Source organism: Mustela erminea, chromosome X (assembly GCF_009829155.1).
Source record: "Mustela erminea isolate mMusErm1 chromosome X, mMusErm1.Pri, whole genome shotgun sequence".
Lineage (NCBI taxonomy): Eukaryota > Metazoa > Chordata > Mammalia > Carnivora > Mustelidae > Mustela > Mustela erminea.
In genome coordinates, this window is record NC_045635.1 from 111,701,313 (window position 1) to 111,727,366 (window position 26,054).

The 26,054-nt window shown below is 42.7% G+C and overlaps 1 protein-coding gene across 6 annotated transcripts in view; it reads right to left on the reverse strand.

Annotated features, from left to right (window-relative positions):
* Positions 1-26,054, reverse strand: part of HS6ST2 (heparan sulfate 6-O-sulfotransferase 2) — a 280,230-nt gene that overhangs the window by 66,550 nt on the left and 187,626 nt on the right. For 4 of the 6 annotated variants that reach the window (XM_032330790.1, XM_032330788.1, XM_032330793.1 and 1 more), the window contains exon 3: positions 15,675-15,707. The exons of the other annotated variants lie outside the window; for them this stretch is intronic. In XM_032330790.1, the coding sequence (XP_032186681.1) occupies positions 15,675-15,707 (33 nt within the window). The remainder of the gene's footprint in view (positions 1-15,674; positions 15,708-26,054) is intronic. 6 annotated transcript variants of the gene reach the window in all.

Consider the following 26,054-nt stretch of genomic DNA (forward strand, 5'->3'; position numbering starts at 1 on the left):
AACAGGGAGGGAGCCGGATGTGGGGCTCCATCCCAGGATCTTGAGATCACAACCTGAGCAGAAGGCAGACACTTAATGCCCGAGCCACCCAGATGCCCCTAGTATGCATTTGATTTACAGCAGAGGGAGTTCACCGAAAAATCCTCTTTTGTAGGGGTGTGAAGTCACCTCAAAAGGAGGTAGAGTAACTACCTATTCTTGGCCACATGAGGGATCCTGTTTTTCCTCCCCTTACAGGCAAAAAGCCTTCCCAGCCACTGACCTGGAGCGCTCTGTCAGCCCATGCTGTAGGAGCAACCACACACAATTCTCAGACAGCAAAGGAAAAGCAGGCTATAGGAACAAAGGGTTTTGGGGAAGGCCAACCCTCTTTAGCTAGTGTTCAGGGAAGGATCTCATAGGTCAAAGAAAAGCCATTCCCATGCTCGTTTTGAACTTCAATACTGCTGCTAAATAAAGGAGGGAAGATAAAGGAAATGAAGGTTGAAACCAGTTTAAATTATGGGGAGAATATATTTAAATGTATTTAAATGTATTTTTTTTTTTTTACCACCAGCTGAAGGTTAACTATATGAATACTCCTCAAGTCATTAAGATTTTGCTTAACCCCAAGGATAGCTTATGAATCTAAATAACACTTCCAGTTGTCTCTAAAGGGGGAATTTCAAGGAGCGCCTGGCTGGCTCAATCGGTTAAGCATCTGAGTCTTGATTTCAGTTCAGGTCACAATCTCAGGGGCTTGGGATCGAACCCATGTCATTTGGGCTCTGTGCTCAGTACAGAGTCTGCTCGAGATTCTCTCTCTCTCCCTCTCTCTCTCTGACCCTACCCTCCAATATATACATATATATGTATGTATGTACATACGTGTGGGTGTGTGTATATATATATACATATATATATATATGTATATATATATATGATTTTCAAAGGGAAGTGAGTTAATGCACAAGCAGAGACTGAATTTTCTTATCTCCCCGAGAGAGCTAGGATGATCTCAGCCACCATGTTCCCTGAAACAAACTGCGGCAGTCATCACAACATTCAGCAATTTAATGTGTTTTCGTCAAACCAGTTGTTTAAAAATAAGCCTCGTGCCCTCATTTCACGAATGCTGGCTGAAAACCTACTGGGTGCCAGGTACTATGCCTGATGCTGGAGACATCAAGGTGAATGAGACAACAGCAGGGAACTCAAGAAGCACAAAGTCTAATAAGGGGCGCAGATGGTTAGAAAACAACCTGCCTCCTCTTTCAGCACCAGACGCAGCTGTTCTCTGCAAGATCAGCAGTGGCTGCCTGCTGGCTAAGTCCAGTGACCTCTTTTTAAGAATCAGTCTTCTTGGCAATCTTAGTCCTGTGACATTTGAGGAAAGACCTGATTTAATTTAAGGAATGAGCCCTGCCAGTATCTAGGGGAAGAGCTTTCCGGGCCAAGGGAGAGGAGCAAAGGCCCTGAGGTAGCAGCCGGTCTGGTATATGTGAAGGAAACCAAGGAGACCAGTGTGAATAGAGAGGAATGGGCACAGAGCAGAGTAATAAATACAAGGTCTGACAGGGAAAAAGGGCCAGACCGGGCAAGGCCTTGCAGGCCTTGGGGAGGCCTCCATCTTGGATGGGTATCGCAGTAGGGTTTTGAACAGAGGAGTGACAAGATGTGAATTAACATTTTAAAAGGACCATCAGCTTGGTTGTTGGGAAGAGAACAGCCTGCCCTGATCCGGTGGTAGAACCAGGGGAACCAGCCCAGGAGACTTTTACAGCAGCCCCATGTTAAGAAATGTCAATGGCTTGGACAGGGACAGTGGAGGTGGTCAGATCGCAGCTGTATCATGAAAGCAGAGTAGATGGAGTTTGTTAATGGATTAGATGTGGGCTGGGCGAGAAAAAGAAATGTGAATGATACCAAAGAATTTGACCAGAGCAACTGGAAGGACAGAGGTGCTATTTACTGAGATGGGAAAGATTGAGAGATGAACATTTTTTGGGGGGAAAGGCAGAAGTTTGCTTTGGGGCAGATGAAGTATCAGATCCTGATTAAGCTTCCCAGTGGAGGTGTGGAGGAGGATGTTGGTTGTATGAGTGAGGCTGAAGATGCACAAGGGAGCCAAGGCTGTCCCCAGCCTCTCAGCATCCCGGCTAAGCAGGTTCCACATGGCCCAACTGACACCAATCACCCAGATGGTATAAGTGCAAACTGGTTTGCAGCTGGCCTGGCCTCTTCACCATCGTCCTCACCCATCATGCTCATCGCGGCCTTTGTTGTTAGGACTCTCTTGACCTGTGAAAGCCATGGTTCTCGTCATGGCAAAAGAGGGTCAAGGAAATCCTATAGTGCTGGGTATGATATAGGTTTCGTTTTTCCCTTTCCATCTTTCACTGCTGAAACACATTTTTGATAGAGTTGCTTTTCTTCTAATCTTTGCTAGACTTGGAATTTGAAGATCGGCATACAAAATGGCGTCCTAGATGCCACAGAAGCTTCTCAAGAGATCGACATTGAATCCGATTCATGTGGAAGGGAACCTATTGTCAGGCCATGCACACTCAAGCTAAATTCTTGGGCTCTTATTTTAGGGGGAGAGGGTAAATTGTAAGCAAAGTAAAAAAAATTGCTGTGTTTTGTTTCTTGCAGAAACTAATGAAAGTAGGAGAAAAAAAAAAAAGACCAGATACTAAAACCTGCCCGAAGCCTCACCTTTTAGCTGCAATCAGTTTGTCTACTAGGTACATTGTTAGCTCCTTACTAAAGTCATTCGCCAACTGGAAGCCTGACAAGTACTAATTATTCTCATCACTTCCCTAACCCTGTAAGTAAAATTTCAAAAGTTTAAAAGCAGTACAATTTCAAAGCCTGGGGAACATACTATGCTCAAAATTATCTGTTGAGCTTTAGAAACACAGACAGGTAGGTATCCAGCCAGAAAGCTGGGCAAGCAAATGTAAGGTGAGTTACTTGGGTTTCCTCAGCCTAAAGCCACTCACTTTCCACCCTTCCCTCTGACAGAATGTTCGATGGGAAAGCTGAGGCAATGTCACAATGTGCAAAGCCTGATATCCAAGGCCCTCCTTCCATTTGGACATTAGGGGTCATTTACAGAGGCTCAAAAACTATGCTTGTGAGCCTACAGTGGAAAGGGATGACCAAGCCAGTCAGAAAATGACTCTGTGGTGGGCCCCAGAAATCAAGGCCTACACCATGCAAGGGAAAGCTGCCAATACCTCAGATGGCCATGGCAATAGCTAAAGCTATGGGATGATTTTGTGGCACTGGCCGGTGCCCATCATGATTCACAGTTCACTGGCCCACCATAATTTTTGGTCTGCTCCTATTCTTGAGCTTGACAGGCAGCTGGCCTGTCTGTCTGTCTGTACACCTGCCTCTGTATATTTGCTGCTTACTCACCTGCCGGCCCTTTCATTTCCCTAGTACCCCCAGGGGAGAACTAGAGAGTTGGTAAATTCTCCAGAATAATCTCCTACCACACCCCCTTATTTGACGGCTGAAGAAACTAAGGCCCAGAGAGAACTGACTTAACTGGGGTCTCACGGTGAATTTAACAGCACAGTCAAACTGTGATCCTCCCTTGGCTAAGTTTTCAGCTCTCAATCTCCATCCGTCTCTGGCTCAGCCTCTTGCTACTTCATTGGTCTTTCTCTAGCTCTACATTTCTGCTCCTTTCTCAGTCTGTCTCTCACATTTACACACAAGTTTGGGGGAAATTATCCTTAGTTTGCATGTGTCCTGTTTTGTTTTTTTTTTAAGATCTATTTATTTATTGCAGAGGAGGGGGATGGTGAGAAGCTGAAGGAGAGGGATAGAGAAACTCAAGCAGATTCTATGCTGAGTGCAGAGCCCAACATGGGGCTCAACCTCACAACACAGGAGATCGTGAACTGAGTGAAACCAGGAGTTGGACGGTCAACCGACTGCACCACTTAGGCACCCTGACATGTGTCCTACTTCTGTGCCATTTTCTCACAACTGATCACATCCTTGTAACGTAAAGACTTTGCTTCTCTTACTTTGCTTTATCGCCTCAGCTCCAAACTTTGGTAGTATCTCCTTGTTTTGGTAATATCTCCTTTTGCTAAAAGGTCAAGCTCAGCACCTTAAATTATTCTACAGATGCTCTTTTCACCTGTGGGATTATTACAACTAGCAAATATCTCAAGGGGTATTTCTCAAATTAATTTTTATGATACCTCTTCTACCACCAAGTTGACCCTGACCTTAGAGTATTTGAAATACAGCACATATTTCCCCATGGCAAACTGAGAATCCACTTTTAATTTGACCCATACCTTCTGATGTAACTTGTTGATAGTTTAAAAAAAAAAAGAAAGAAAGAAAGAAAAAGAAGAACAAAGAAATAAAGAAAATTTCTTGCATTCTCATCTCCAATTTTAAAGAAATAACCCTATAATCTATTGCATATTATATACAAAATAGTTTTCAACTTGAAAAGTCACAAAAAGAGAGAGAATTCTCTCCAGAGGCCTTACAAATCTTGTAGAATGTGACATGATACTTTCTGTTTTCTTTGAATTTATATGAGAAGGGAAATGAGCATTTCAGGTGTGATGGATATTCGTTCCAGTTTGTTGTCTGTTTCAGATTATAAGCTCCCAGAAGACAGGGCTATCTTAATCCCCTACTCAGGCCTATTTACCGTCTTATGTAAACAGGCAATGAATCTGTGCTTTTGGCTGCAGTTGCTGCTAGAAATGGAGCTGGTTTTGCAAAAAGAAACAAAGGAAATGAAAAGCAAAGCTGGCTCCTCACCACAGGTCATTCCACATTCAAGGAGAAACTCTAGAATATTCCCTCTAAGACCTACTTATTCTGAAGCTAGGTTGCACCACTGGATCTGCCTTCGAAAAAATGGCAAATAGATTTAATACGGATGCATGGGAATGATGCCAAGGCTGCAAAGAGATTTACTGGCAGCAAAGAAAATGAGCATCCCTGCTCCATCACTTGCTATAGCGACTCAGAGACTGGTCCCCCACAAAGCCCTGACCCAACAACCTCAATCTAGGGCAGAGTCTCTGAGGAACTAACGGCAGACCTTTAGACTTGCATGCCTCGGATTCAATCATGTTTATTGGTCTCCCCAGTTCAACCGTGAGTGCAAATGAGGCAGGATCTCTCTCTGACTCACTTCTGTACCCCCAGGGCCTGGCACAATGTCTGGCAGGGCAGTTGCTCAAGTAAACACCCAAGGAGTAGATTAATGCTTCTCAAAGCAGGGGACTAAAATCACACTAAAGATGTGATTAAATGGCGATCACTGACTTCCTCCCATCTTATGAAACCGACTTAGCTAGCTCTCCTTTAGTGGGGACACACTGTTGCTTATAAACATTGTCTCTTTTCCCACACTCAAACCAACTCTATGTCATCCAAATGGTGTAATTAGCATTCTACAGATTTATTTGATCCAAAATGGCATAAATGAAATGTCATTTTAAATGAAAGGACTGAATTATAAGTTGTCATCATCAAATTTCACGTATTACAGACATATTACATAGTTTGGGACATCTCTAAATGTTTATTTTATGCCCCACTCCTAATCCTATGGTAATTTTTGCCAACATAATAAAGTACATTTGCTAGTGATGACAAGGATTGGCCAGATTTAAAGAGAGTCAGGGAAATCGTGCTGTTGGTAGTTACAGACGCATAAATGTTCATTGAAGGACAATACCCATTGTCCTAATCCTTCTGCTGCATTCAAAAACCACAAAAGGGCTCATGACTACTCAGCATAGTATATACATTTCATTGGCACTTAGAAATATTACATTAATTACAGTGTAACTCTCATTTGGGGCCCAAATCATTACCAGTCAATTTGATCTTCTACTCTATTTATGAGACCTGGTTCCAGATCATTTTTGATGATTCTGAAAACCACATACCCCACAAAGGACAAATTTTGTCCCCACTGAGTTTATTCCAAAGGCTACGTGTTCTCCTTCTAACACTGCTTTTTTCCTTCAAAACACCGATCACAATCTGGACATTCTTTTCTGACTTCCTTGTTTGGGATGGTCTATAGCTACCACTAGACTGTAAGTTCCCAAATCCTTAGCGCTAGGAATAGTGTTGGGTTATGGTAGAGGCTCAATAAATAATACATCTCAAATGACAACAAAATGACTGAATGGATTAGTCAATTAATAGTAAACCTTCGGGGTGCCTGTGTGGCTCAGTTGGTTAGGCCGCTGCCTTTGGCTCGGGTCATGATCTCGGGGTCCTGGGGTCGAGTCCCGCATCGGGCTTTCTGCTTGGCAGGTAGCCTCCTTCCTCCTCTCTCTCTTTCTGCCTGCCTCTCTGCCTGCTTGGTCTCTCTCTGTCAAATAAATAAATAAAATCTTTAAAAAAAATAGTAAACCTTCAACCACAGTACAAAATAATCACCCAAGTTGAAGGTTCCCTCCTGGTGTCCCCAAATCTATTGAAGGCCATCACCGGTTTCCTCTGGTCTTGATATGATTCAGTGCCAACCAACCAATGATTGCACATTATGAAAAACCATGAACAAGAGTACTCATTGCCAAGATGGGAAACACCTCCTCCATGAGAAGAGGAAATCAGAGTTCTCGTGCTTTAGATTGTTGTAGGATGGAAGGTTGGAATGGGGATTGTCCCTTAGTTATTCTGACTTCATTGCATTCAGATTAGTAATGGAATGCTCAGGTACACACATTAAACTGTAGTTCATGTGGACTGAATTTCAAATCAGCCTCAGGAGTATTATTTTATTTATAAATATTTTACTAGCATTGTGAAAGAGACACTGAAGGTGCTCATATAAAAAGGAATCAATGAAGCTTGAGGAACTTTTCTGGTGGATGGTTTAATACTAGATTTTATGATCACTAAGTGTGAAATCACATGGCTTTTCACTGGGGTAGCACTGTAACCTTTGCAGAGGGTCTTCACTGTACAGCTCCCATCAACCCATCCTATTTCATTTTCTCACAGTTATCAGTAATTACTTTTTGGAGCTCTCTTGGTTTATTTCACTCTTACAAACTTCAGAAAATCCTCTGTGTTTCCTGTGGAACCAGAAAGTAACTCTCATTAATTAGTCAAGAAAGGCTATTTGTGCAAAAGAGTATCACGGTGACCCCTTTCCTCTGCATGGGTTCAGAAAGGAGGCAATCATCGAAAATGTGTGCATGAGTCAGAAGACGGCTCCGGCCTAAGGCAAAGAGTGTCCATTTCTTCCCTGTAGCTTGTATTTCTTTTCATGCAAACAAGCTGCAGTGGGCTTAAGAAACTATTTTGCCTCATGCATCATCTGTGACGTTGTCAGGTCAATTCATATGAAAAAAAATGGTGGAAATACTACGTACAGGCTCTTCATAAAGTCTTCTGTGCATTTCCATTTTAATACAGAAACAATCAGTAAAGGCCATTTAAAGGCCCATTTATGCCACTTTGGGATGACTCTGACATTCCATGGCTGCCCATGAACAGCCTCCTTTTAGGGCTCCTGACAAATGAGCAAGAGTCCCCAGAGAAGAGAAGGTAAACTGTGCCCTGTGGCGAGCAGAAATCAAGTCGGAAATTGTGGAAGCCATGAGAAGAAAGACCAATGTGCTGCCAAAATGCATACCTACCACCCAAAGTATGAAAGTTTGAAAAGTTTTCAAACCACATAAGGCCTTGATGAAGGCTCTTATAATTTCAGTGTCTGGCTGATGAGGCAATTCTGAGTGTCTAAAAAAATCAATGGAGCAAATTAGACGATAAGCCAATGAAAGGGAAGGGACAGAGAGCCCCATGGTGACATGGTGACAGTCGTTTTTTTTTTCCTAGTGCAATTTTAGGATTTCGAAGAGGGGCCATTTGCCAAGTAGGAAATATTTCAACTCTGGAAGGGGAAAGAAATAATCTAGTAATTTCTAACTTGTGAAATAGTGTTCTCCATTTTATGTGCACATAAGATCTCCAGTGAAATGTAGCTATATTACAAATGCCCCAGAGAAGACATTGAGACCAAACACATGGAAGATATTGCAGACAAAAAAAAAAAAAAAAAATCTAGAATAGTGAAATAGAAAGATAAGGCAGAGGCAACAAATATACCTGGGAAAAGGATTTAAGGAACTGAGAACCTAAAATCAAAGACTTTTGCATCTTTCAATGGAGAATGAGATCCAGCTGTAATAAAAAATGGGTATTAAAGCAATGGTGTATATGTTTGACTGTGGATCCCCAGCCTAGAGCCACAATCTTCCCTTCAGCATTTGTTTCCAGTGAATCTTGAGTCTTGGGCTCCATTTGCAATCCAGCCACTCTCTCCTCGATGGCACCTTCTTCTGTCAGTGACCCCAAACCCTCCAGATCAAAACGTGCTTTACCTATTGCTAAGGGATTTCGCTCACCTTCATTGATATATTTCTTTGAGAATAATGAATTACAAGTGCTGTGAACAGAAGTAGCACCAAAGATTAAACAGCAGAAGGGAACAAAAAAGTAAGCAACCAAGAGCAGTTAGTATAGGCAACCGCCAGTCAAGGGGCCCAACAGGAGGCCGTTGACCTGGGCTCTTGTGTTGAGTCTGCCACTCACCGCGTGTACTTAGGTGAGTCCTGATCTTGGTGGGCATCTGTTTCCTCATCTGCACCACATTACGGCCTTTTAAATTGGAGCCCTACGGGAACTCCCTCCTCACCTTTTCCCATAAGCCACTTTTCCTCTTCTGTGTCCAAATCCTGTGACCAGAAATTATGCAGGCACTTCCTGGAGTTTCTAAGCCCTCTTGGATCCTCTTCTCCTTCACACTCCCTTGCCACAAAAATAACAGCCAGCTTTTCTCTGGGGTTTTAAGAGACAGCACTCCCCGAATCGTGCTGTGTTCAGAACATGGTGGAGTGTTGGAATCAGAAGTAGAAGAGTGCCAACAGAGATGAGAGTTCCAAGAGTCCTTGTAATGGTGGTGACTTCCTATCGGGTCTGCCTTCTCTGCAGCCACGCTTCCTGCTTCCCCATTTTCTCCCAAAAAGTCCAGGGCAGAAGATGCAGGAAGGTGTGGGGAAGTCAGGGAAGGCAAACCTCCCAACTTGTACCTCAGTTCCTCACTGAGCTTCACCGAGGTGCCGGCAAAGATGGTCCAGTGATGGCTGGAAACATCCGAAGTGGCCCTCTAAGGGTTAACGTGCTTTTCCTGGCACCTGACTCAACTAGAGGGCAACACGCCTCATGTCATTTTGAAGACAATTTAACATGCCTTCCTTCATTTTAGTGGTATTTGGTTCTTTTTGAAACTTTCCTGTGGGCAAGCTGAAAAGACAGTGAACTTTCAGATATTCACATTTAAGAAGCTGACGGTTGCATCTGTGGTGTTAAATTGCTGCCCTAGCTGGCAGAGGTTAAAACAAGAAGCAATGTTTTAACTTCTTGTGACATTTACAAGAATTGTAAAGCTGCCTTTTGCCGGAAAACTTATGCTTAATCTAAGTAATTCTGATTATACTAGAAAATGTTCCTACACATCCACTTTACAAAATCACACAGACTGTTGGAAAGAAATTTTGGCCCGTGTCTCTGAAAACAACTAATTGTACCACTTTAGAGCTAGAATGAACCTTAGGGACCACAGACTTTGAACAGCGGTTTTAGAAGTGAAAAAACAGACTCAGAGAGGAAGTCATCTGTCTCAGCTCATATAGACCATTTGTAGTGGTGAAGACTGGCACTTGGGTCTTCCTACTCCCAGTCCAGGGCTCTTCCCTCTGCAGAAGTGGACAAAAGCCAAATGCCACCATAATTACTAACTTTCAATGCTCGTGTTTTTCTTTTGATGGGTAGTTTGTCTAAGTAACAAAAAATGCCTTGAGTGATCAAGTGAAATATCATTAAGGGAGTAATAAGCCCATTGACCTTCTAGGACAGGGGAGGGAGGAACCTGTCAAATTCTAATGCTGACAAGGACAAGAAAAGTCTAATAAGAGGGTATATTGGGTACTATTTCAGAACTAGCTAGGGGAAGGTGGTCCCAAGGATAGAGTACCCAGAAAGAGCAAAATCAGAATTAGTATCAAATCTACTATGAAATAGAGGAAACCAAAGGGCCCAGACAAAGTAATAGTGAGATCTGTACAAAATGGACATAGGCAAAGAGCAAAATTCAGCCAGATCACTCCTTACCCATCCCATCATCATCCATCCACTTTGCTTTATTTTCTTCATGGCACTTATCTCTCTCTGAGATTAGCATATTCATTTACTTGTATACTTGTTTATTTTCAGTTTCCCTCCAACATACGTGCGTATACCCCTTAAGAAACACAAGAACAGTAAGGCACCTGGGTAGCTTAGTCAGTTAAGTGTCCAACTCTTGATCTAAGCTCAGGTGTTTGATTTTGGGATCATGAGTTCAAGCCCCACATTGGGCTCCATGCTGGGCATGGAGCCTACTTTAAAAAGAAAGAAAGAAAGAAAGAAAGAAAGAAAGAAAGAAAGAAAGAAAGACGAGGATAGGGACTGTGTCTGTCTTATTGTCCCCAGTGCCTAGAATAGTGCTTAAACATGAAGTACTCAGCAGATGCATACTGAATGAATAAATATGATCAAGGTAAAAGAAGTCAGACTATGGTTGATACAAATGACAAGAACAAAGACATCCAAGACTATAAATTCAAGTATGGTTTTATTATTCTTACTTTTAATCACAAGGGAAGTATACCAATGTTTCTAACTACTTTAGAGCAAAAATAAAAAAAATAACACCAGGCAATATATGCAGCATTATTATAAGAGTTTCCAAAGGCAAGAGGTGCTGATGTAATTCCCATAGCAAGAACTCTGGGGGCATCAGAGTAGGTTTTCAGGATTACAGATGCCACAAGGATCTTGGGAATTAAGAATGATCATGAAGCAGACATTAAAATTGACAACTGGGACTAAGAACACTTGGATTTAAGACTTGCAAACAAAAGGAAAAGGTCAAGCTAAATTTCAGAAGAGGAGACTGGGGTACACCATGAAGGCCAAGATCTCACCCGCTGACAGAGCCCATTACAATTTGGATGCTAAGATGGCCTCTGAAGACTCCATGGGGTGGTAACTCAACTAGAAGGATGTCAGTAATTTTAGGAATGGGGTCATCCTTCTTCAAAAGGAATACTGTTCCCTGTGCTGAAGCTACAAGCTGGCTCAGTAGTTGCTGTGAGAACAGCTCATTTACGAAGAATTCTACAAAGAATTACAAAGAATACGATAAGAATTAACCAGAATTTGTCTATCCCTTTGCTCTATATAAATTTTAAAGTTCAACACAATCATTCTTACTCTGGCCTGAAACACTGAAAGCTAGCTAGAAATGTAAAACCCCAAAGTACTTCAGTATTTACCAAATTTAAAGGAAGTAATCAATTCCTAATTCGAATTTATGCATGTTCTTTCCCCACTTTAGCATTGTCTTATTTCCCTTAAGTTCCTCTTTGGTCATTAAGATTGTCCGCAAGGTTAAAGTCATCGAACAGTCTGCCACATGCTGCAGATAGTTCTAGACCAAATTCAACTCTCAGTGTACTTGCATATATCTAAAGAAAAATGTATTATGCAGTTAAGACAGATGCTTTATATGTTTTATATTCACAGTCCCATTGGTCCACAGACAGCATGGCCTCTACCACGTATTCAATACTTTCAGAATGAATCAAAGAAAAAAAAATATCTACCTTCTGATAGAATTATGTTCACACATTCAAAAATTTTGGGCCCATCTGACCCACCGTGTGTGTACCTATCTAGGCATGCACGTGCTCTCCAAATTCCCACATACTCATCCTTCGGGTTGAATACATTATCCTTCCTCCTGGCGTGCGTGTCTGTGTAACAATACCCTGAAGCAAGATTAACCATAAAAATCATCTCTAGAAAGATATTTTTAATTAACATTTCCCTCAAACATGCCAGCCTTCCAGCACCTAAAAATTGAACTCAATCTTCATTAGGGAAGCTGTTCCCTTATCCCTAGAAAACATATACTTTTAAAGTTTGAGCTGCAGTTTACATCTTCAAGTTCATTGTAACAGAAAGACAGAGTTACCTTGTCTCGCTTTCCCTGGAAAATGCATTTTGAACCACTTTCTTAACCTAGACTCCTTTCACATCTGCTGGAACTAATATGCAGCCCTTCTTCCGTGTTTTCGACTCTTCCTGCTTCTTGAAGCTAGATTCCCCCATCCATACTCCTGAGTCAGGATGACAAAAGCCAGACTACACTTGCCTCCTAGGATATCCTGCCCTGGAGATGCTCAGCAGGCAATTGGAAATTGGAGTTAGCCTGGAGCTCCGGAACGAGTTAAGGATTGGAGAGGTCAATTTGGGAATCATTAGTGTAGAGGTGAAAGGTGAAGCCATGTGGGGAGATGAAGTTACCCAGAATGAGAACAGAGCAAGAGAAGAGAAGCAGATCAATGACAGGACCTTGGAAATGGCTCCATTTAAACACATGAGTGGGGAGGGAGAGGCTGTGTGAGTGTGTGTGTGTGTGTGTGTGTGTGTGCACGCGCTTCTAAAAGAAATCCCAACAAAGGAAACTTAAGAAGCATTGAGAAGAAGAGAGGTGAACCAAGATAAATGATGAATGCTTTCGGCCTAGAGAAGATGTGCAAAAACACCAGAAACTTCAAAGAGTTCAAGAAGACTGAGGCCACAGAAGAAGCCAGAAGATTTGGAAACATGGTGGTCAAAAATGACTGTTAGGAAAGCAGACTTCCAATGTCGTTCTTGTGGACTTCGTGTGCCCACTTGCAGATGTGGTTAAGTGTATATGTGTGTACCCCAAAGATTGTACTGTGCGTGCAAGACAATGGTGGTAATAACCACTACAACGTACTGATGGCTTATAACCTGCCAAGAACAGTGCCAGGTGCTTGATAGGCCTGATCTCAACTTAATTTTTGCAACAAAGCTATAAAGTGATTACACTTTACATGTACAGAATCTGACGGGCCACGGAAGTTAAATAAGTTATGCACGGTCACACTTGTGAGAAAGTGGCAGCATCAGGACTTGACCGGGGGACAGACTGACTTTAAAGGCACTGGAGTGACGCTTGCACCATGCTGATGTGAGCTGGGTCCTCTGTGCACGAGGAGGAAAGAGCGGACAGTGGTTGACGGTCTCCCATTGCCAGGTGCTTTGACGTCCCTTCATACATATACAGTCAACACGATGGCTATGTTTAGGGTAACCTTACGGAGGCATATTTTAAAAAAATCTGATCCAGCTTTTTAGAAAAGAAGCTGAAGCCATAGGATTCTAAAGCATCCTGTTATCGTTTAAATGTATTTGCTATAATAGCTCCCAATGGTTCAAACGTTAAAAAAAAAAGTGGGGGGCATCATTGATTCGATGGTTGTTCCTGACATCGAAATGATTGACAGTCCAACTCCTTTGAAAAGTGAAGGAATTTGACAGGTGATCTAAAGGTCTCCTCCAGCCTCGAGCTTTTGTGATTCTCATGGGTGTGTCTCATGCCAATAATTTTAAAGATATGGAGTATGGAGTGTGGAATGGAATGTCAAGTGCAGCAGCAGAACTGGTTGGTATGTCAGCACCCTTTTCTTTATTAAATGCATAGAGGCCAACAGTTAAAATCTTATAAAAATCATCTTTGGTTGTTCGAACTGTTGATTGCTAATTTAAACAGACACTTGGAAACTCCACCACAGAATGATACACTGAAAATCCAGCCAAATCATTTGCTTACAAGCAACTGCAGACCTTATAATATGGCTGGCTGTAGGAAAAAGAGAGAGAGAGAGTGACACTCTGGCAATTAATGTTTTTGCTGTCTATAGAAAAACAAATGAGGTTCTGGTGTGAAACAATTAGTATCACTGTTAATTGTGCATGTGTGTAGCAATAATACAAGACATTTGGGATGGCTTCCACTGATTGTTCCCTTCTTTCCCTGGATTACAGAATCCATTCAGACAACTAAATAATAGCAAGCATTTATGCAAATTGTTAATTATGAGGCAGAGATCATCATAATCTTGTATATTTCTCAAACTGCATGTGCAGCGGGGATTACCAAATGAATCGTTACTTTATTATTTTACTAGTGGCTGAAAAATATCCTAGCCTTGCAAATGGTTTTCATGTATCATTCAGCCCACCAGCATTTAAAATGGCCCCAGTGACATTTACCAAAGCTGTTTCTTCTCCATCTCCCCATCTATACCTTTCTTCCTTTCTCATAAACAAAGAGTAGGCATCAATTGCTCTGACAATGACTTCTAGTCAAACTCATCAGAGCCATAATCAAAACAGAGCACATCAAGATTCACTCTGTGATACAGCAAAACCGGTAGAGATACGTGCTTCTATCATGCAGTAAATTTTAAAGAAAAATGAAAACAAAATTCTCAACATTTCCCCCATTAAAGCAATTCCTGGGATAATAGCCTGTATGTTATTGGCCATTATCTTACTGATCTTCTACTCTCTGACTTTACAGATAAGGAAATCAGGGCTCAAAGCAGAGATGGGGCTTAAGCAGTCACCCCACTATAATCTTTAAATGCCCTCCCATACTCATATTGTATGACTAGGGGTCTATGTGGGTCAATACCATTTATCCCAAGGAACTGCAATCTGACCACAGAATTAAAGACTGAATTTACTATTCTCAGCTGTTGAATCCACCAAGGCCCTAATGAGAATATGGAAGCTCAGCTCCTGAAAGCCAAACTGGGCATTTAAGAAGTGGTGCATCAATTCTATCTGAATGAGAATCAGCCCCTTGTGGAGGAATCCCAAGGCTACCACTTTTGCTCCCTAACCCTTTAGGCCCGGGAGTATTAGGATGGGAATTCAGTGGACTGGAAGAGAAAGCAAAGACAATGGTAAATATTTCTGGTGCCAACAAACCTGTAATAGTCCAAATATAGCACTGGTGAGCATCATGATCTTAGAAACCTGCATGCCAAGCAACTAGTGCACACATTGACAAACTAGCTAATGATTCTCACTACTCTCTTTAGCCCTGGTTGTGATATGAGGGTACTGCAAAGGTGCTGTTCTGGAGTGTTCTCGAACATTTGTGTTCTGCATCCCTGCAGTTAAGAACTTTGCTGTGTTTCGTTAGAATTTGCTCTGCTGCAGAGTTCTTGTCATAAAGGCCCCTCACCTCTAGGGTTACTCTACATTGCAAGGCTCCATATTTACACACTTTTAAAGCCCTGATGTTTTCAAATAATTGATTTTTCCCTCGATGAAATGCTGACCTAGTTGTTTCCTAAACCACCAACCAGCCTAGTGACAGGCAGGCATGCCTGAAACACAGAGAAAAACATTTTGTCGATGGTGGCATGTTCTTCGCAAAAACTACCATGTCATCTTATTTCAGCAAAGAGAAAAAGGAGCTAATGACCCACTGCCCGACTGTCTGGGGTGCTGGCCCTGAGCATCCATCCCACTTCTGCACTGGGTCAGCTTTACAGACCTGAGACTACATGCCTGGCTTGTTTCAGCTGATTTAAACTTAAAAAAAAAAAAAAAAAGCCCGGGAAAGAATTTGTCCAAGCCAAAACCAAACTATTCATTGTACTGAAATCAAACCAATAATTGATTCTAAAGTCTGTTTGTTCTAGCTTACTGGGGTTCAGTTAAACTAAAAATACATTTTCACTTACCTTGCTGCATCTAGAATCTGAAAAATCCTCCACCTGTTAAAGGAACAGTAAAACCAGGTGCTAGCAAGAACTTGGTCAGAGAGGAGTTAAAATAATAAACATTTTCCATTTTGCTTTGTTAGTGTGTTATTTTTCCAGTTTCCCAAACCACAAGGAAACAACTCATGGATGGCTCCTCCACTTTGCTCCCTATGTGCTCCTCCCCAGGAGTGGGGGATTAGGAATCAGGGGACTCAGATGGGCAAGACAATGCGAGAGCCAGACCTCTGGCGGGCTATTGGCTGAAGATGATCTGTCACTCGGTCATGCTCGTTCCTTACCCTTTCCCTCAAGTGATGGCCATCTAAGTGAAACACAAAGGTCAATAAACCAAAAACCAAACAGAACCAAATGCTATGGCATCACTAACATGGAAACGCCTGATGAAAACGACCTAGGAGGAATTTCTGATATTTTTTTGATATCATCAGTCATATATGAAACACAGATAGCCGAAGGAAAAGAATGATTAGACTTTGCTGACGCTCTTCGAAAAGATGAAAACTCAAAGTGCACACACAGTGATACATAAATCATCCCTCCAGTCCCTTTCCCCAAATGCAAGTCATCCACGAAAGTAAGCAATGTTTCTCCATGCAAAAAAAAAAAAAAAATAGTCTTAGCTGTTTTCTTAATATACATCTTAAGAGTTACAAAATGCTAATTCTATTAGATGAATTTCTGATATTAGCAGGGAATGAGAATGTGTGCATGGGTCAATTGTTAATTTGAGGGTTCAAGTGGACTCAAATTAGCCTTTCATTGTATATTAAGCCAGGATGAGGAGTATCACAATGTAATAACACATTTGTGCCCAAAGCAAGTTAGATAGCCTGTACATTTTCATGGGACAAGCGCTTCTTCACATTGGGTATGTCTGAAGCCTCTAGAAGTAAGCTAAGAAAGACTTTTAATTGTTTGGCCAGCAGCAGAGCTTTTGCCTCATTATTTGAGAAGTAGTGTAAGACTCTTAACATCAGTTCCTGGATAAGGCCCTCTTCCCTGGTTCGGTGAGTTGTTAAGACTATGGGAAAAACTAATGTTATGAGAAACAAGTGATGTAGTTGGTGAGCTTGACAAAAGCTCTGGTAGACAAGACACACCCATTAGCTGACTTACCATCCAGGGCCCGATGTGCTCTTCTTCCATTCCAGCCGCAAGAAAGAAGTAATCTAGAATGTTCTGAGCTACCCCATGACCTAGTTTCCCTACACAGTGAAGAAAGGCTAGGACCTCTTTCACTGCACTCAGCCTCATGAACATAAAGTAACACAACTTTGGGTGAAAAATTTTAAAAAAATGACAAAAAACACAAACAAACAAACCATTAAGGTATATGTTGATTCTCAGTACTAGGAAATTCCAAAGTCAAATAGGTAGCACATTCCAGAACCATAATTTTCATTCTACTGCACTAATAGAAATCCTCAAATAATAGAAGTATGCACATAATTGATTTATATGGGAACTGGACCACATTTAACTCGATCAGGGCAACTATTATCTCTTGAGATTTAAAAAAAAATTCTATGTAAATTTCTCAACTGCCTATGAAAGTTTGCCTGATGATTGCACTGAGACTTTTGGAAGTTCACTGCCTTACCTGAGAATCCAGGTTGCCAGAAGTGGAATATTCAAGGGTGATCCAAAAAGACGTTACAGGTGCATCAACCAGAAGGGTGGGCAGTCATCAGAAGTGAATCAAAGGTCATGGGGAGAAAAGGTGAAGGAAAAAAAAAAAAAGGAAAAGCATATTGATTAGAAAAAATGAATTAACTTTATGAACCCATTTTAAACTCATACATACACTCTTTGGGAATGTTCTTGAAGGGAATCTTTTGTTTATTTTTTGGGAATGTTCTTGAAGGGAATCTTTTGTTTATTTTTTTAAAGATTTTATTTATTTATTTGACACAGAGAGAGTGAGAGAGAGTGTGTGCACTAGCAGGCAGAGCAGCAGGCAGAGGGAGAGGGAGAAGCAGGCTCCCCACTGAGCAAGGAGCCCGATGCGGGACTTAATCCCAGGATCCTGGGATCACGACCTGAGCCGAAGGCAGCCATTTAACTGTCTGAGTCTCCCAGGCGTTTGAAGGGAATCTTTTGAAAGGGCTCTTTAAAAAAAAGATTGATTGATGGATTGATTTTAGAGAGAGAGAGAGGGAGAGGGAGAGAGAGAGCAGACAGTGTGAGTGGGAGGAGGGGCAAAGGGAGGGAAAGAGGAAATCTCAAGCCCACTATGCTAAGCATAGAGCCCAAGGCCCCAAGGCTCGATCCCAGGACCCTGAGATCAGGACTGGATCTGAAATCCAGTCAGATGCTTAACTGACTGAGCCACCAAGGTGCCCCTAAAAAGGCTCTTTAAATAAAAAGAAGAGGTAATTGTATAACGTGACAGAGATGCTAGATATCTCTACAATGGCAATCATATTACAGTATACATGGCTGTATTAAATGAACACAGTACATCTCAAATATTGTATGTCAAATACATTTACTAAACAAATCACAAACAAGTTTGGTGTTTCCCATGTGTCAGACATTATAGGGGTTGAGGATGCAGCAGCAGTGACTAGAACAGACACAAATCCCTGCCTTCAGGAAATTTATAATCTCATGGAAGATTTTTTTTAAGCCATCTTTGCGGACAAAAGTTCCACAGAAATGTACTGTATGTTATTAGCCTTAGAAAAGTTTCTCCCCCATTTTATGTCTTTATTTGTGTACAAAGAACATATCCAATGGCATCAGATTCAACAACTGAATTAGAAAGAATTCTCTTTTTTGATTGGAGGGGCTGCCATTATTTGCATTAGCAAATTTGCCTTGTGGAAGTCCACCCCCCAACATAAGGCTGAAAGACTTCTTTACAGCTGGGCCATTTGTTGTCCTTAGAACTCCCCATGCTTGCATTTGGCAATGCTGTAAAAACACGAAGAGTTTTTCTCACTGTATGCTGTGGTGTTCTATGACAGCTAGCCTGGGTGGCACTCTGAGATCGGGCTCATCACCCCTCGGCATGTCATGTCCTAGGAAAGCAGTTGGTGGACAAAAGGAATTCTCATGACCATGACCCAGATAGAGTCTTCACTGGATAGACAAGAAGCAACAAAGAGTAACCACCTCGGGGCTGGGGTTTGAGAAGATGTGACTAAATATTCCTCAAGTGACAGCTACGGCCTAAATGTTAAATTAACAAGGAAAGGAAAAGATGAAAATGAAGGGGATACATATATATCATTGGAAAAATGGGAACTGGGGGAGACGCGGGGGCCATGGAAATCCACATGGTGATTCATGCTAACTGGAAACCTCCAATGGTAACACCAGCCCCCTGGGCTTTATATTCTCAGGGTAGATGCCTAGGGCTTCAGAAACTTAAAAAAAAATTAATAAAGCTATCTATTCACTTTGATATTAAGGATCCAAATGAAGATGTAGAAGACTTTCGAAAGCTGTAAAAATCTGAGATCCCTGGCCTGAACATCAGGATACCTGGTTTCTAAATCCTAGTTTTACCAAACACTCCTTTGATCATGGGCAAAGTCTCTTCTGCAATTCTCTAATAGTTTCACCATTTATTTTGGTGCCAAATCTGTTAAGAATACAGCAATCTCTAGTCCTTTTCTTGGTGCAACACGCTATTAGGAGTTAAGAGAGAGCCCAACATTCTAAGAGCCCAGAGCCCAGCATTCTGAGCCGATGCATAAATGGGAATATGGCCGAAACAGTAACAGCCGTGTTGAAATGCAGCTGATCATCATTCTGTCCAGGGAAACAGCTTTGTTTATGTGAAACATACAATGGCCACTTCTTTAGGATAGAAAAGTTACACAAGGAAACTTAATTGAAAATCTAATTGATGCACAACTGACCCCCCCATTTCTCTTTCTGCTTATGCAGCTTCTTCATCTGCCAGGATCCTGGGCTGTTGGTGATTGCTGTCAATCTCAGCAGAAAGATCCACACACTCCCAGATAAAGGCTACACAGATGCTCCGATTTTGCAAAGGGTAGTTTGGAGAAAAAAAAAAAAAACATACCGACATTGTTTTGGTCTGATTGCAAATCTGTGGTGGATAATACACTCTGCAGGAACCAATTACCTATCCCTGTGGCAGAGCTGCCAAGCAAATGGTCCATTCACCCACTCTAGTTTCTAACACTGGATTGGTTTTCTCACCCTCTTGACAGCCCCCATACCATGAGTTGCTGGGCCCCTGATTTCCCACCTTTTGCCCCATTTAGGATGCCTCCCCCAATCCTGGGTGTGATCTGGGTTTGCTTTGCTCAGTTACCCACCACCTCCGTGCAGACCTTGGGCTACATCCTCATTTGGTCTTTGAAGGTCAAATACAGTATATCCTAGTGAAAAAAAGCTTACTCTGCAAGCTATATTGGGTTCCCTAAATGGGAAAGGGGCCCATGGCCAAAAGGCCCCAGGCAAAGGATTCCTGTTCAAACTGGTGAGGGGGTGAGGGTAGAAATGGAGAAGACGGGGAAAGGCTCCAGTGCTTCTTAAGGCCCTAGGCAAAAAAGCTACTTGTCTTCGTTCCTTGAGTTAAAATGCTTGGCCTCAACTTTTGCTTACACACAAGCCTGAGACATGGTGAGGGACCACAGAGTAAGTGCACAGACTGGGTTCGAGTCTGGTTGCATGACTCTGCCAAGGTGCATTAAGCTCCCAGCCTTGACTCCCACACCTGCAAAATGGGGACAAGTATTGTGCCCACACCAGTGATGACATTCAACATACTGAACAACCAGTATGGAAAGGGGCTGGTCCAACAGAGCAGAAAGCACCTGAAAATAACCTGTATAGAAAGGCCAATGTAAGGATTAGAAGACATCAGGCATGGAATTCAGTAGAGCAGAGCAGGGGGTCCATAGACAGGACTCAAGAACTCTGATGCATGATTATTTTCATCTGGGGAAGAGACAAGTCAGAAAATGGTCCAGAAACATAGGAATTTAGGGCAGACCAGTGTCAGGAATCCCAACCCCCGTCACTACGCCGTCTTGTTACATCTTGTTATTCTGGGAACAGAACAGGCTTTTCAAACCAAGTGTCCAAGGACACCTACAGGTAAAAGGCCAGGTTTCCTGGGTCTGTCTTGACTGCTCCTTCCACAGAGTCCTCTTCCCCCAAGATACTAAACCTGGCTTCCAGGACCATTTTCCTGGCCTACTTTCTCTTTCAGTTGACAAGGATTTCAATCTTATCCTTGGCCTTTGGGCAACAGTATTGACTACAGAGTCTTCCAGAACCACAGAAATGACCTTTTAATGATTCAGTCTCCAGTCCTAGAACATTTAGAAATGACCCATTTTTTAAAAGAGGTGTTTATTTATTTTAGAGAGAGAAAAAAGAGAGCATAAGCAGGAGGGGCCAAGGAAGAAGGACAGAGAACCCCAAACAGAACTCCATGCTGAGCACGTTTCGGGGCTCAATCCCACGACCTTGAGATCACAACCTGGGCTGAAACCAAGAGTTGGATGCTCAACCGACTGCGCCATCCTAGGCGCCCCGAGAGGACACATTTTTGATAAGGATTGGTCCCTTCCATTTATACCACCTCAATGCAATACATACAACATGCAATATATGACACATGTATGTGTCATATATATATTATATACATATATAATATATATGATAGAGCTATTCTAGCTCTATCAAAAACACTTTGGTTAATAGCCACTGGTCTCTTATTCCCTGGAGTCACTGTGGGTGGGGAAAGGTACTGGCAGCACAAGGTAAGAGAAAGAGGCATGGACTAAAAGTCAAAAAATTGTCCCCATGACAACTCTGTTGTGTGATCCTTGGCAAGGCCCTCCTCCCACAGGAAAGATGGCTCTCCGTTTCTTCGTCTACACAGTAAAAGTGCTGGACTAAGTGCTTTCCCAAAGGCCCCTGTTCATTCTAACACTTTAAGACTTTATAAGGAATTTGACTCAGTCGGGAACATTCCAATGAAGTATAGCCTGGGTTCTTACAGAGGCCTAGAGAGAAACACTCTTGAGTGGTTCTTAGAAACTCTGGGACCAAAGGCAGACTGGACTAGTTTGTCTTCAGGGGCCCCTTCTTCCCATCAGATCACCAGACCACCCACTGGCTCCTCAGAAAACTGCACAAGGGCACGCCAGAGTGATTCTGGCCAGTGCCCAGTGCATAAGACAGGAATCACCTACCTCACTTGTGTGTAATAAGCCAATTTTTGGAGGGCGGGCGCTAAAGATGGCTTAAATGTGGTAACTAAGGCTATATTTGGACTGGGCAGTAAACCTAAAAAAAAGTAGCTAACATGGGCATCTGAGCCCTTTGGGCTGGCCAATCCTTTGGGTCCCATCTCTACTGAGAGCATGGATTACTTTCTATCCCATGGTTAGATTTAGATCACAAGTAGCCAATAAATAAATGACAGTGGAAATTCTTCCTGTGATCATCTACCCCAGACTTTGAGCCACTGAAGGATGACTTTGGGTAATCTTGTTGGGACCACTGGTGTCTCAGGGGCAGGGACTTGCCACAGATCACAGAACACATGGGTGGCAGAGCCAAGAGCGGGCCCAAGCCTCTGGGTCCGTCCTCTGGGAGCGCATTCCCCACCCCCAGGTCCACTGAGCACCACCACCTGGGGACAGCCGGCAAGCAGGCATCCACACTACACTCCAGACCCAAGCACACAACCATGAACCCCCTCGAGGATGTTAAATTCTTCTTTTTCAGTGGCTGTTAAATTGTAAACACATTTTCCTAAACTGCTCTCTCGTGTTCTGTTTTCTGCCTAGAGGCACTTTTATCGCATCACGTGGTGATAATCAGTGATTCTTACGTTCTTTTCATTTGAGAAATAGTGCCTAATACCTGGGTCTTGCATTGCCAAAAATACCAATCACATTTGGGAAACAAAGTGGATCTGATGAGGAAGATTGTTAAAACAGGCTTTTCAAAATAGTGTTTTCTCTGCTGTTGGCCAGCCAGTCCGTCCTAAGATAGGATGTTTTCTCCTTTGTTCCTTGTCTACAGCTCCTTACAGAACAGGCCCCCTCACCCCACCCCAACCTCCGACCGCCAGTTTGTAGTAAAAATTCTCCTATTTTGGCATCATAAGAGTGCCCTCTAGTGCTGATCTAATTAAGAATCTGGAGACCCAGGGATTCCTGTTTGGGTGGGAGATGGGTTTAACTATTCATCTGTCCTTGGCTATGTCACAATATATTCTTTCTGAAGGAATCTCTAAAGCACCTACTTGACAATTTAGTCTTGCAAAAAGCAGGGAAAGGAATGTTTTGCCACTGAACAAACTAAACAAAATATCTGTCCCACCCCCCCAAAAATGGAAGGCCATCAAAGAAAATCTGGCTTGTTCTCCGTCCTGAAAAGCATTCATACTCATGATGTCTGAATTATAAAATAAGGTGCACAAAGCCTGACTCCATCAATTGAAAGTTGACAGCAATTTTTCAATGTGTTTTAGAATTCTCCGGGTGATGCAAACACCTGCATTTGTATGGAAGTTTCCAGCAATACATTTCCTCAATTTGATCACATATATACTTTGTCTTTGAAGGAAAGACAGACCGTTAAGAATCTCTTAGAGATTTTGGTATTAATAAGGGCCTGAAAAGGTTTCATTTCGAATAGAAATATAAATGTACGTATGTGCGTGTTGCTCATTTTGTCTCATTTTGTTTCCATATTTCAGATTTCTAGAAGGTCTACAGTGAAAGCTAGTGCAGCGCTGGTTCAAATCGGCAGGGAAGATTTCCACTCTACCTTTTACATTCAGCTCCATAAGGGGCTACTATTCTACTGAACCCCACGTATTTTATGCTGACACACACAAAGGATGGCAAGCTGCCAACGCAAGATACAACTGCTTTTTTCATATTGTAGCATGTTTAAAATACACACCATGAAAAAGTCCCTAAGGAGTAATGATTTAACCAGTGCAAAACTAAGGATCGAGATCATTCTCGGGAAATATTTAACTGAGTCACTAATGGGATCAGAATGTAGAGAGACAGGTGGGACGGTATAGTCTGGATCATTCTGGACCAACATGTCACCTATTCTCAGCAAGGAGCTTCCATCTATGCTGAGTCCAAGTATGGCAGGAGCTGATGGATTTGGCCTGAAACTTTCCTTGAGGCAGCCCCAAAGGAAGAGTGAAGTGGCAGGTCAGTGGAGGGGTGATGTGCTTAGAGGGGAGGAGCGCACAGGCTCTTGAGTCAATAGAATTTTCTATGAAGCCCAGCTCCTCCATTTTCCTTGGGGTGTCTGTAACCTGTTTCATTTTGCTCAACAAAACTGTGATCTCCAATAACACCTCACAGAGGATACACACCAGGCGCTCGATTAAACCTGCTGAATGGAATATAACTAACAATTTTGGTGAAAAATGTTCCTCATTATCCAGATATTCCCAAAGACTTAAGTGTCTGGGGTCTAGCAATTGAAACATCTGTATAATGGACTTCATTGTTAAAATTCAGTGCTAAGTAAGCAGAATAAATCAGAGAAAGACAAACACCATAGGATTTTACTCATAGGTAGAATTTAAGAAGCGAAACAAAAGAGGGAGAAAAAAAGAGAGAAAGCAAGGAACAGACTTTCCTTTTAAAGGTTTTATTTATTTATTTTACAGAGATTGAGAGCACAAGGAGGGGGAGTGGCAGGAAAGGGAGAGGGAGAAGCAGGCTCGCCGGTGAGCAGGGAGCTCGACGTGGGGTTCGATCCCAGGACCCTGGGATTATGACCTGGGCTGAAAGCAGAGGCTTAACTGACTGAGCCACCCAGGCGCCCCAGGGAACAGCTTTTAACTCTAGAGAACACACTGTGGGTTACCAGACAGGAGGGCGGTGCGGTGTGGGGGGAAGACAGGGTGGAAGAAGGAGAGCATGTGTCCTGATGAGCACAGGGCGTTGGATGGAAATGCTAGATCACTCTACTGCGTACCCCAAACTAACATAACCCTGTATGTTAACCGGAGTGAAAATTTAAAAATTACGGGCGCCTGGGTGGCTCAGCAGGTGAAGCCTCTGCCTTCAGCTCAGGTCATGATCTCAGGGTCCTGGGATCAAGCACCGCATGGGGCTCTCTGCTCAGCGGGGAGCCTGCTTCCTCTTCCCTCTACCTGCCTCCTCTGCCTACTTGTGACCTCTCTCTCTCTATCTCTCTCTGTCAAATAAACAAATAAAAATCTTTCCCCCCAAAAATTTAAAAATTAAAAAAAAAAAAAACTAACAAGTAAGCCCAGTTTTACCTATTAATGGATATGCTGCTTTTGGAAACATTGTGACCCACTCAACATTTTCGTGGGCTGTGGACATCTTTCAAGGTGAAGGTGGCGAGCCACCATTAGGGCAAATCCTTTATCTTCAAGAGGACACAGATCCCCTTTTATTACATGATTCTTAGTTTCATGTCTTCCCGGATGTGTCGAAACCGGGTACCAAAAAAGACCCTGTGGGCTTCTGCTCCAAAGAATATAGAATATAGACAAGATGGCCAAACCGTCGGGAGGAGTACATGGAATATCTTTTCTAGAATCATTGGAAATGATCCCTAAGCAGCACATCGTAGCAATCATACACTGTTAGCTTGCACTTAACGAGAGCTATCTATATGCCAGACACCATGCACTTGACAGGAATGATCTCATCTCATCCCGAACGGAAGTCTACACTCATTACTACCATCATGGAGCCTCTGAGGGGGCTTGCCCAGGTCTTAACTCAAATCCAGAGCTGTAGGATGCCAGCACCCAAGCTCATCAGCCCCTAAAATGTCCTGTGCCTGTGAGGCAGGCATCCTTCTTCTCAGCTTACAGGTCAATCAGGTTCAGCCCAGAGAATACTCAGTTGGCCCCGATTCTACATGTGATGCCTTCCCCACTGCACTGAGGAAGGGTGACGGTGCAGAAAGAAGCTCTCTGGGCCAAGAACACCTGTCCCACAAGCCGGGTGGCCCTCCAGTTCCTGCACCAGCCTTGCAGCTGCCCAGAAGGGATTCCTTGCTCGCCTCTTTTTAAGGTTCTCATGGGACTGTTTTTCATTTTGAATTCCAGGATAAACTTGCAGGCTGTGAGTGCCAAGCACTTGAATACATGAGGAAGAGAGGTCATAGCTCATTTGAAGATGAAACCCCGCGGTAAGTCTTCACCACAGCTGTGCTGTGCCCCTGGGACATAAATTGGGTGGCAGTGGGTGGGCCAGGTTGGCAGGCATATCGGGCCTTTCACTCCAGAACGGAAGTGAGGGCTGTTTCTTGCTCTTACACCTGTATTTTTTTAATCTAGGAGAAAACATGGTTAAATTTGATGTAGACGGAATCCTGAAG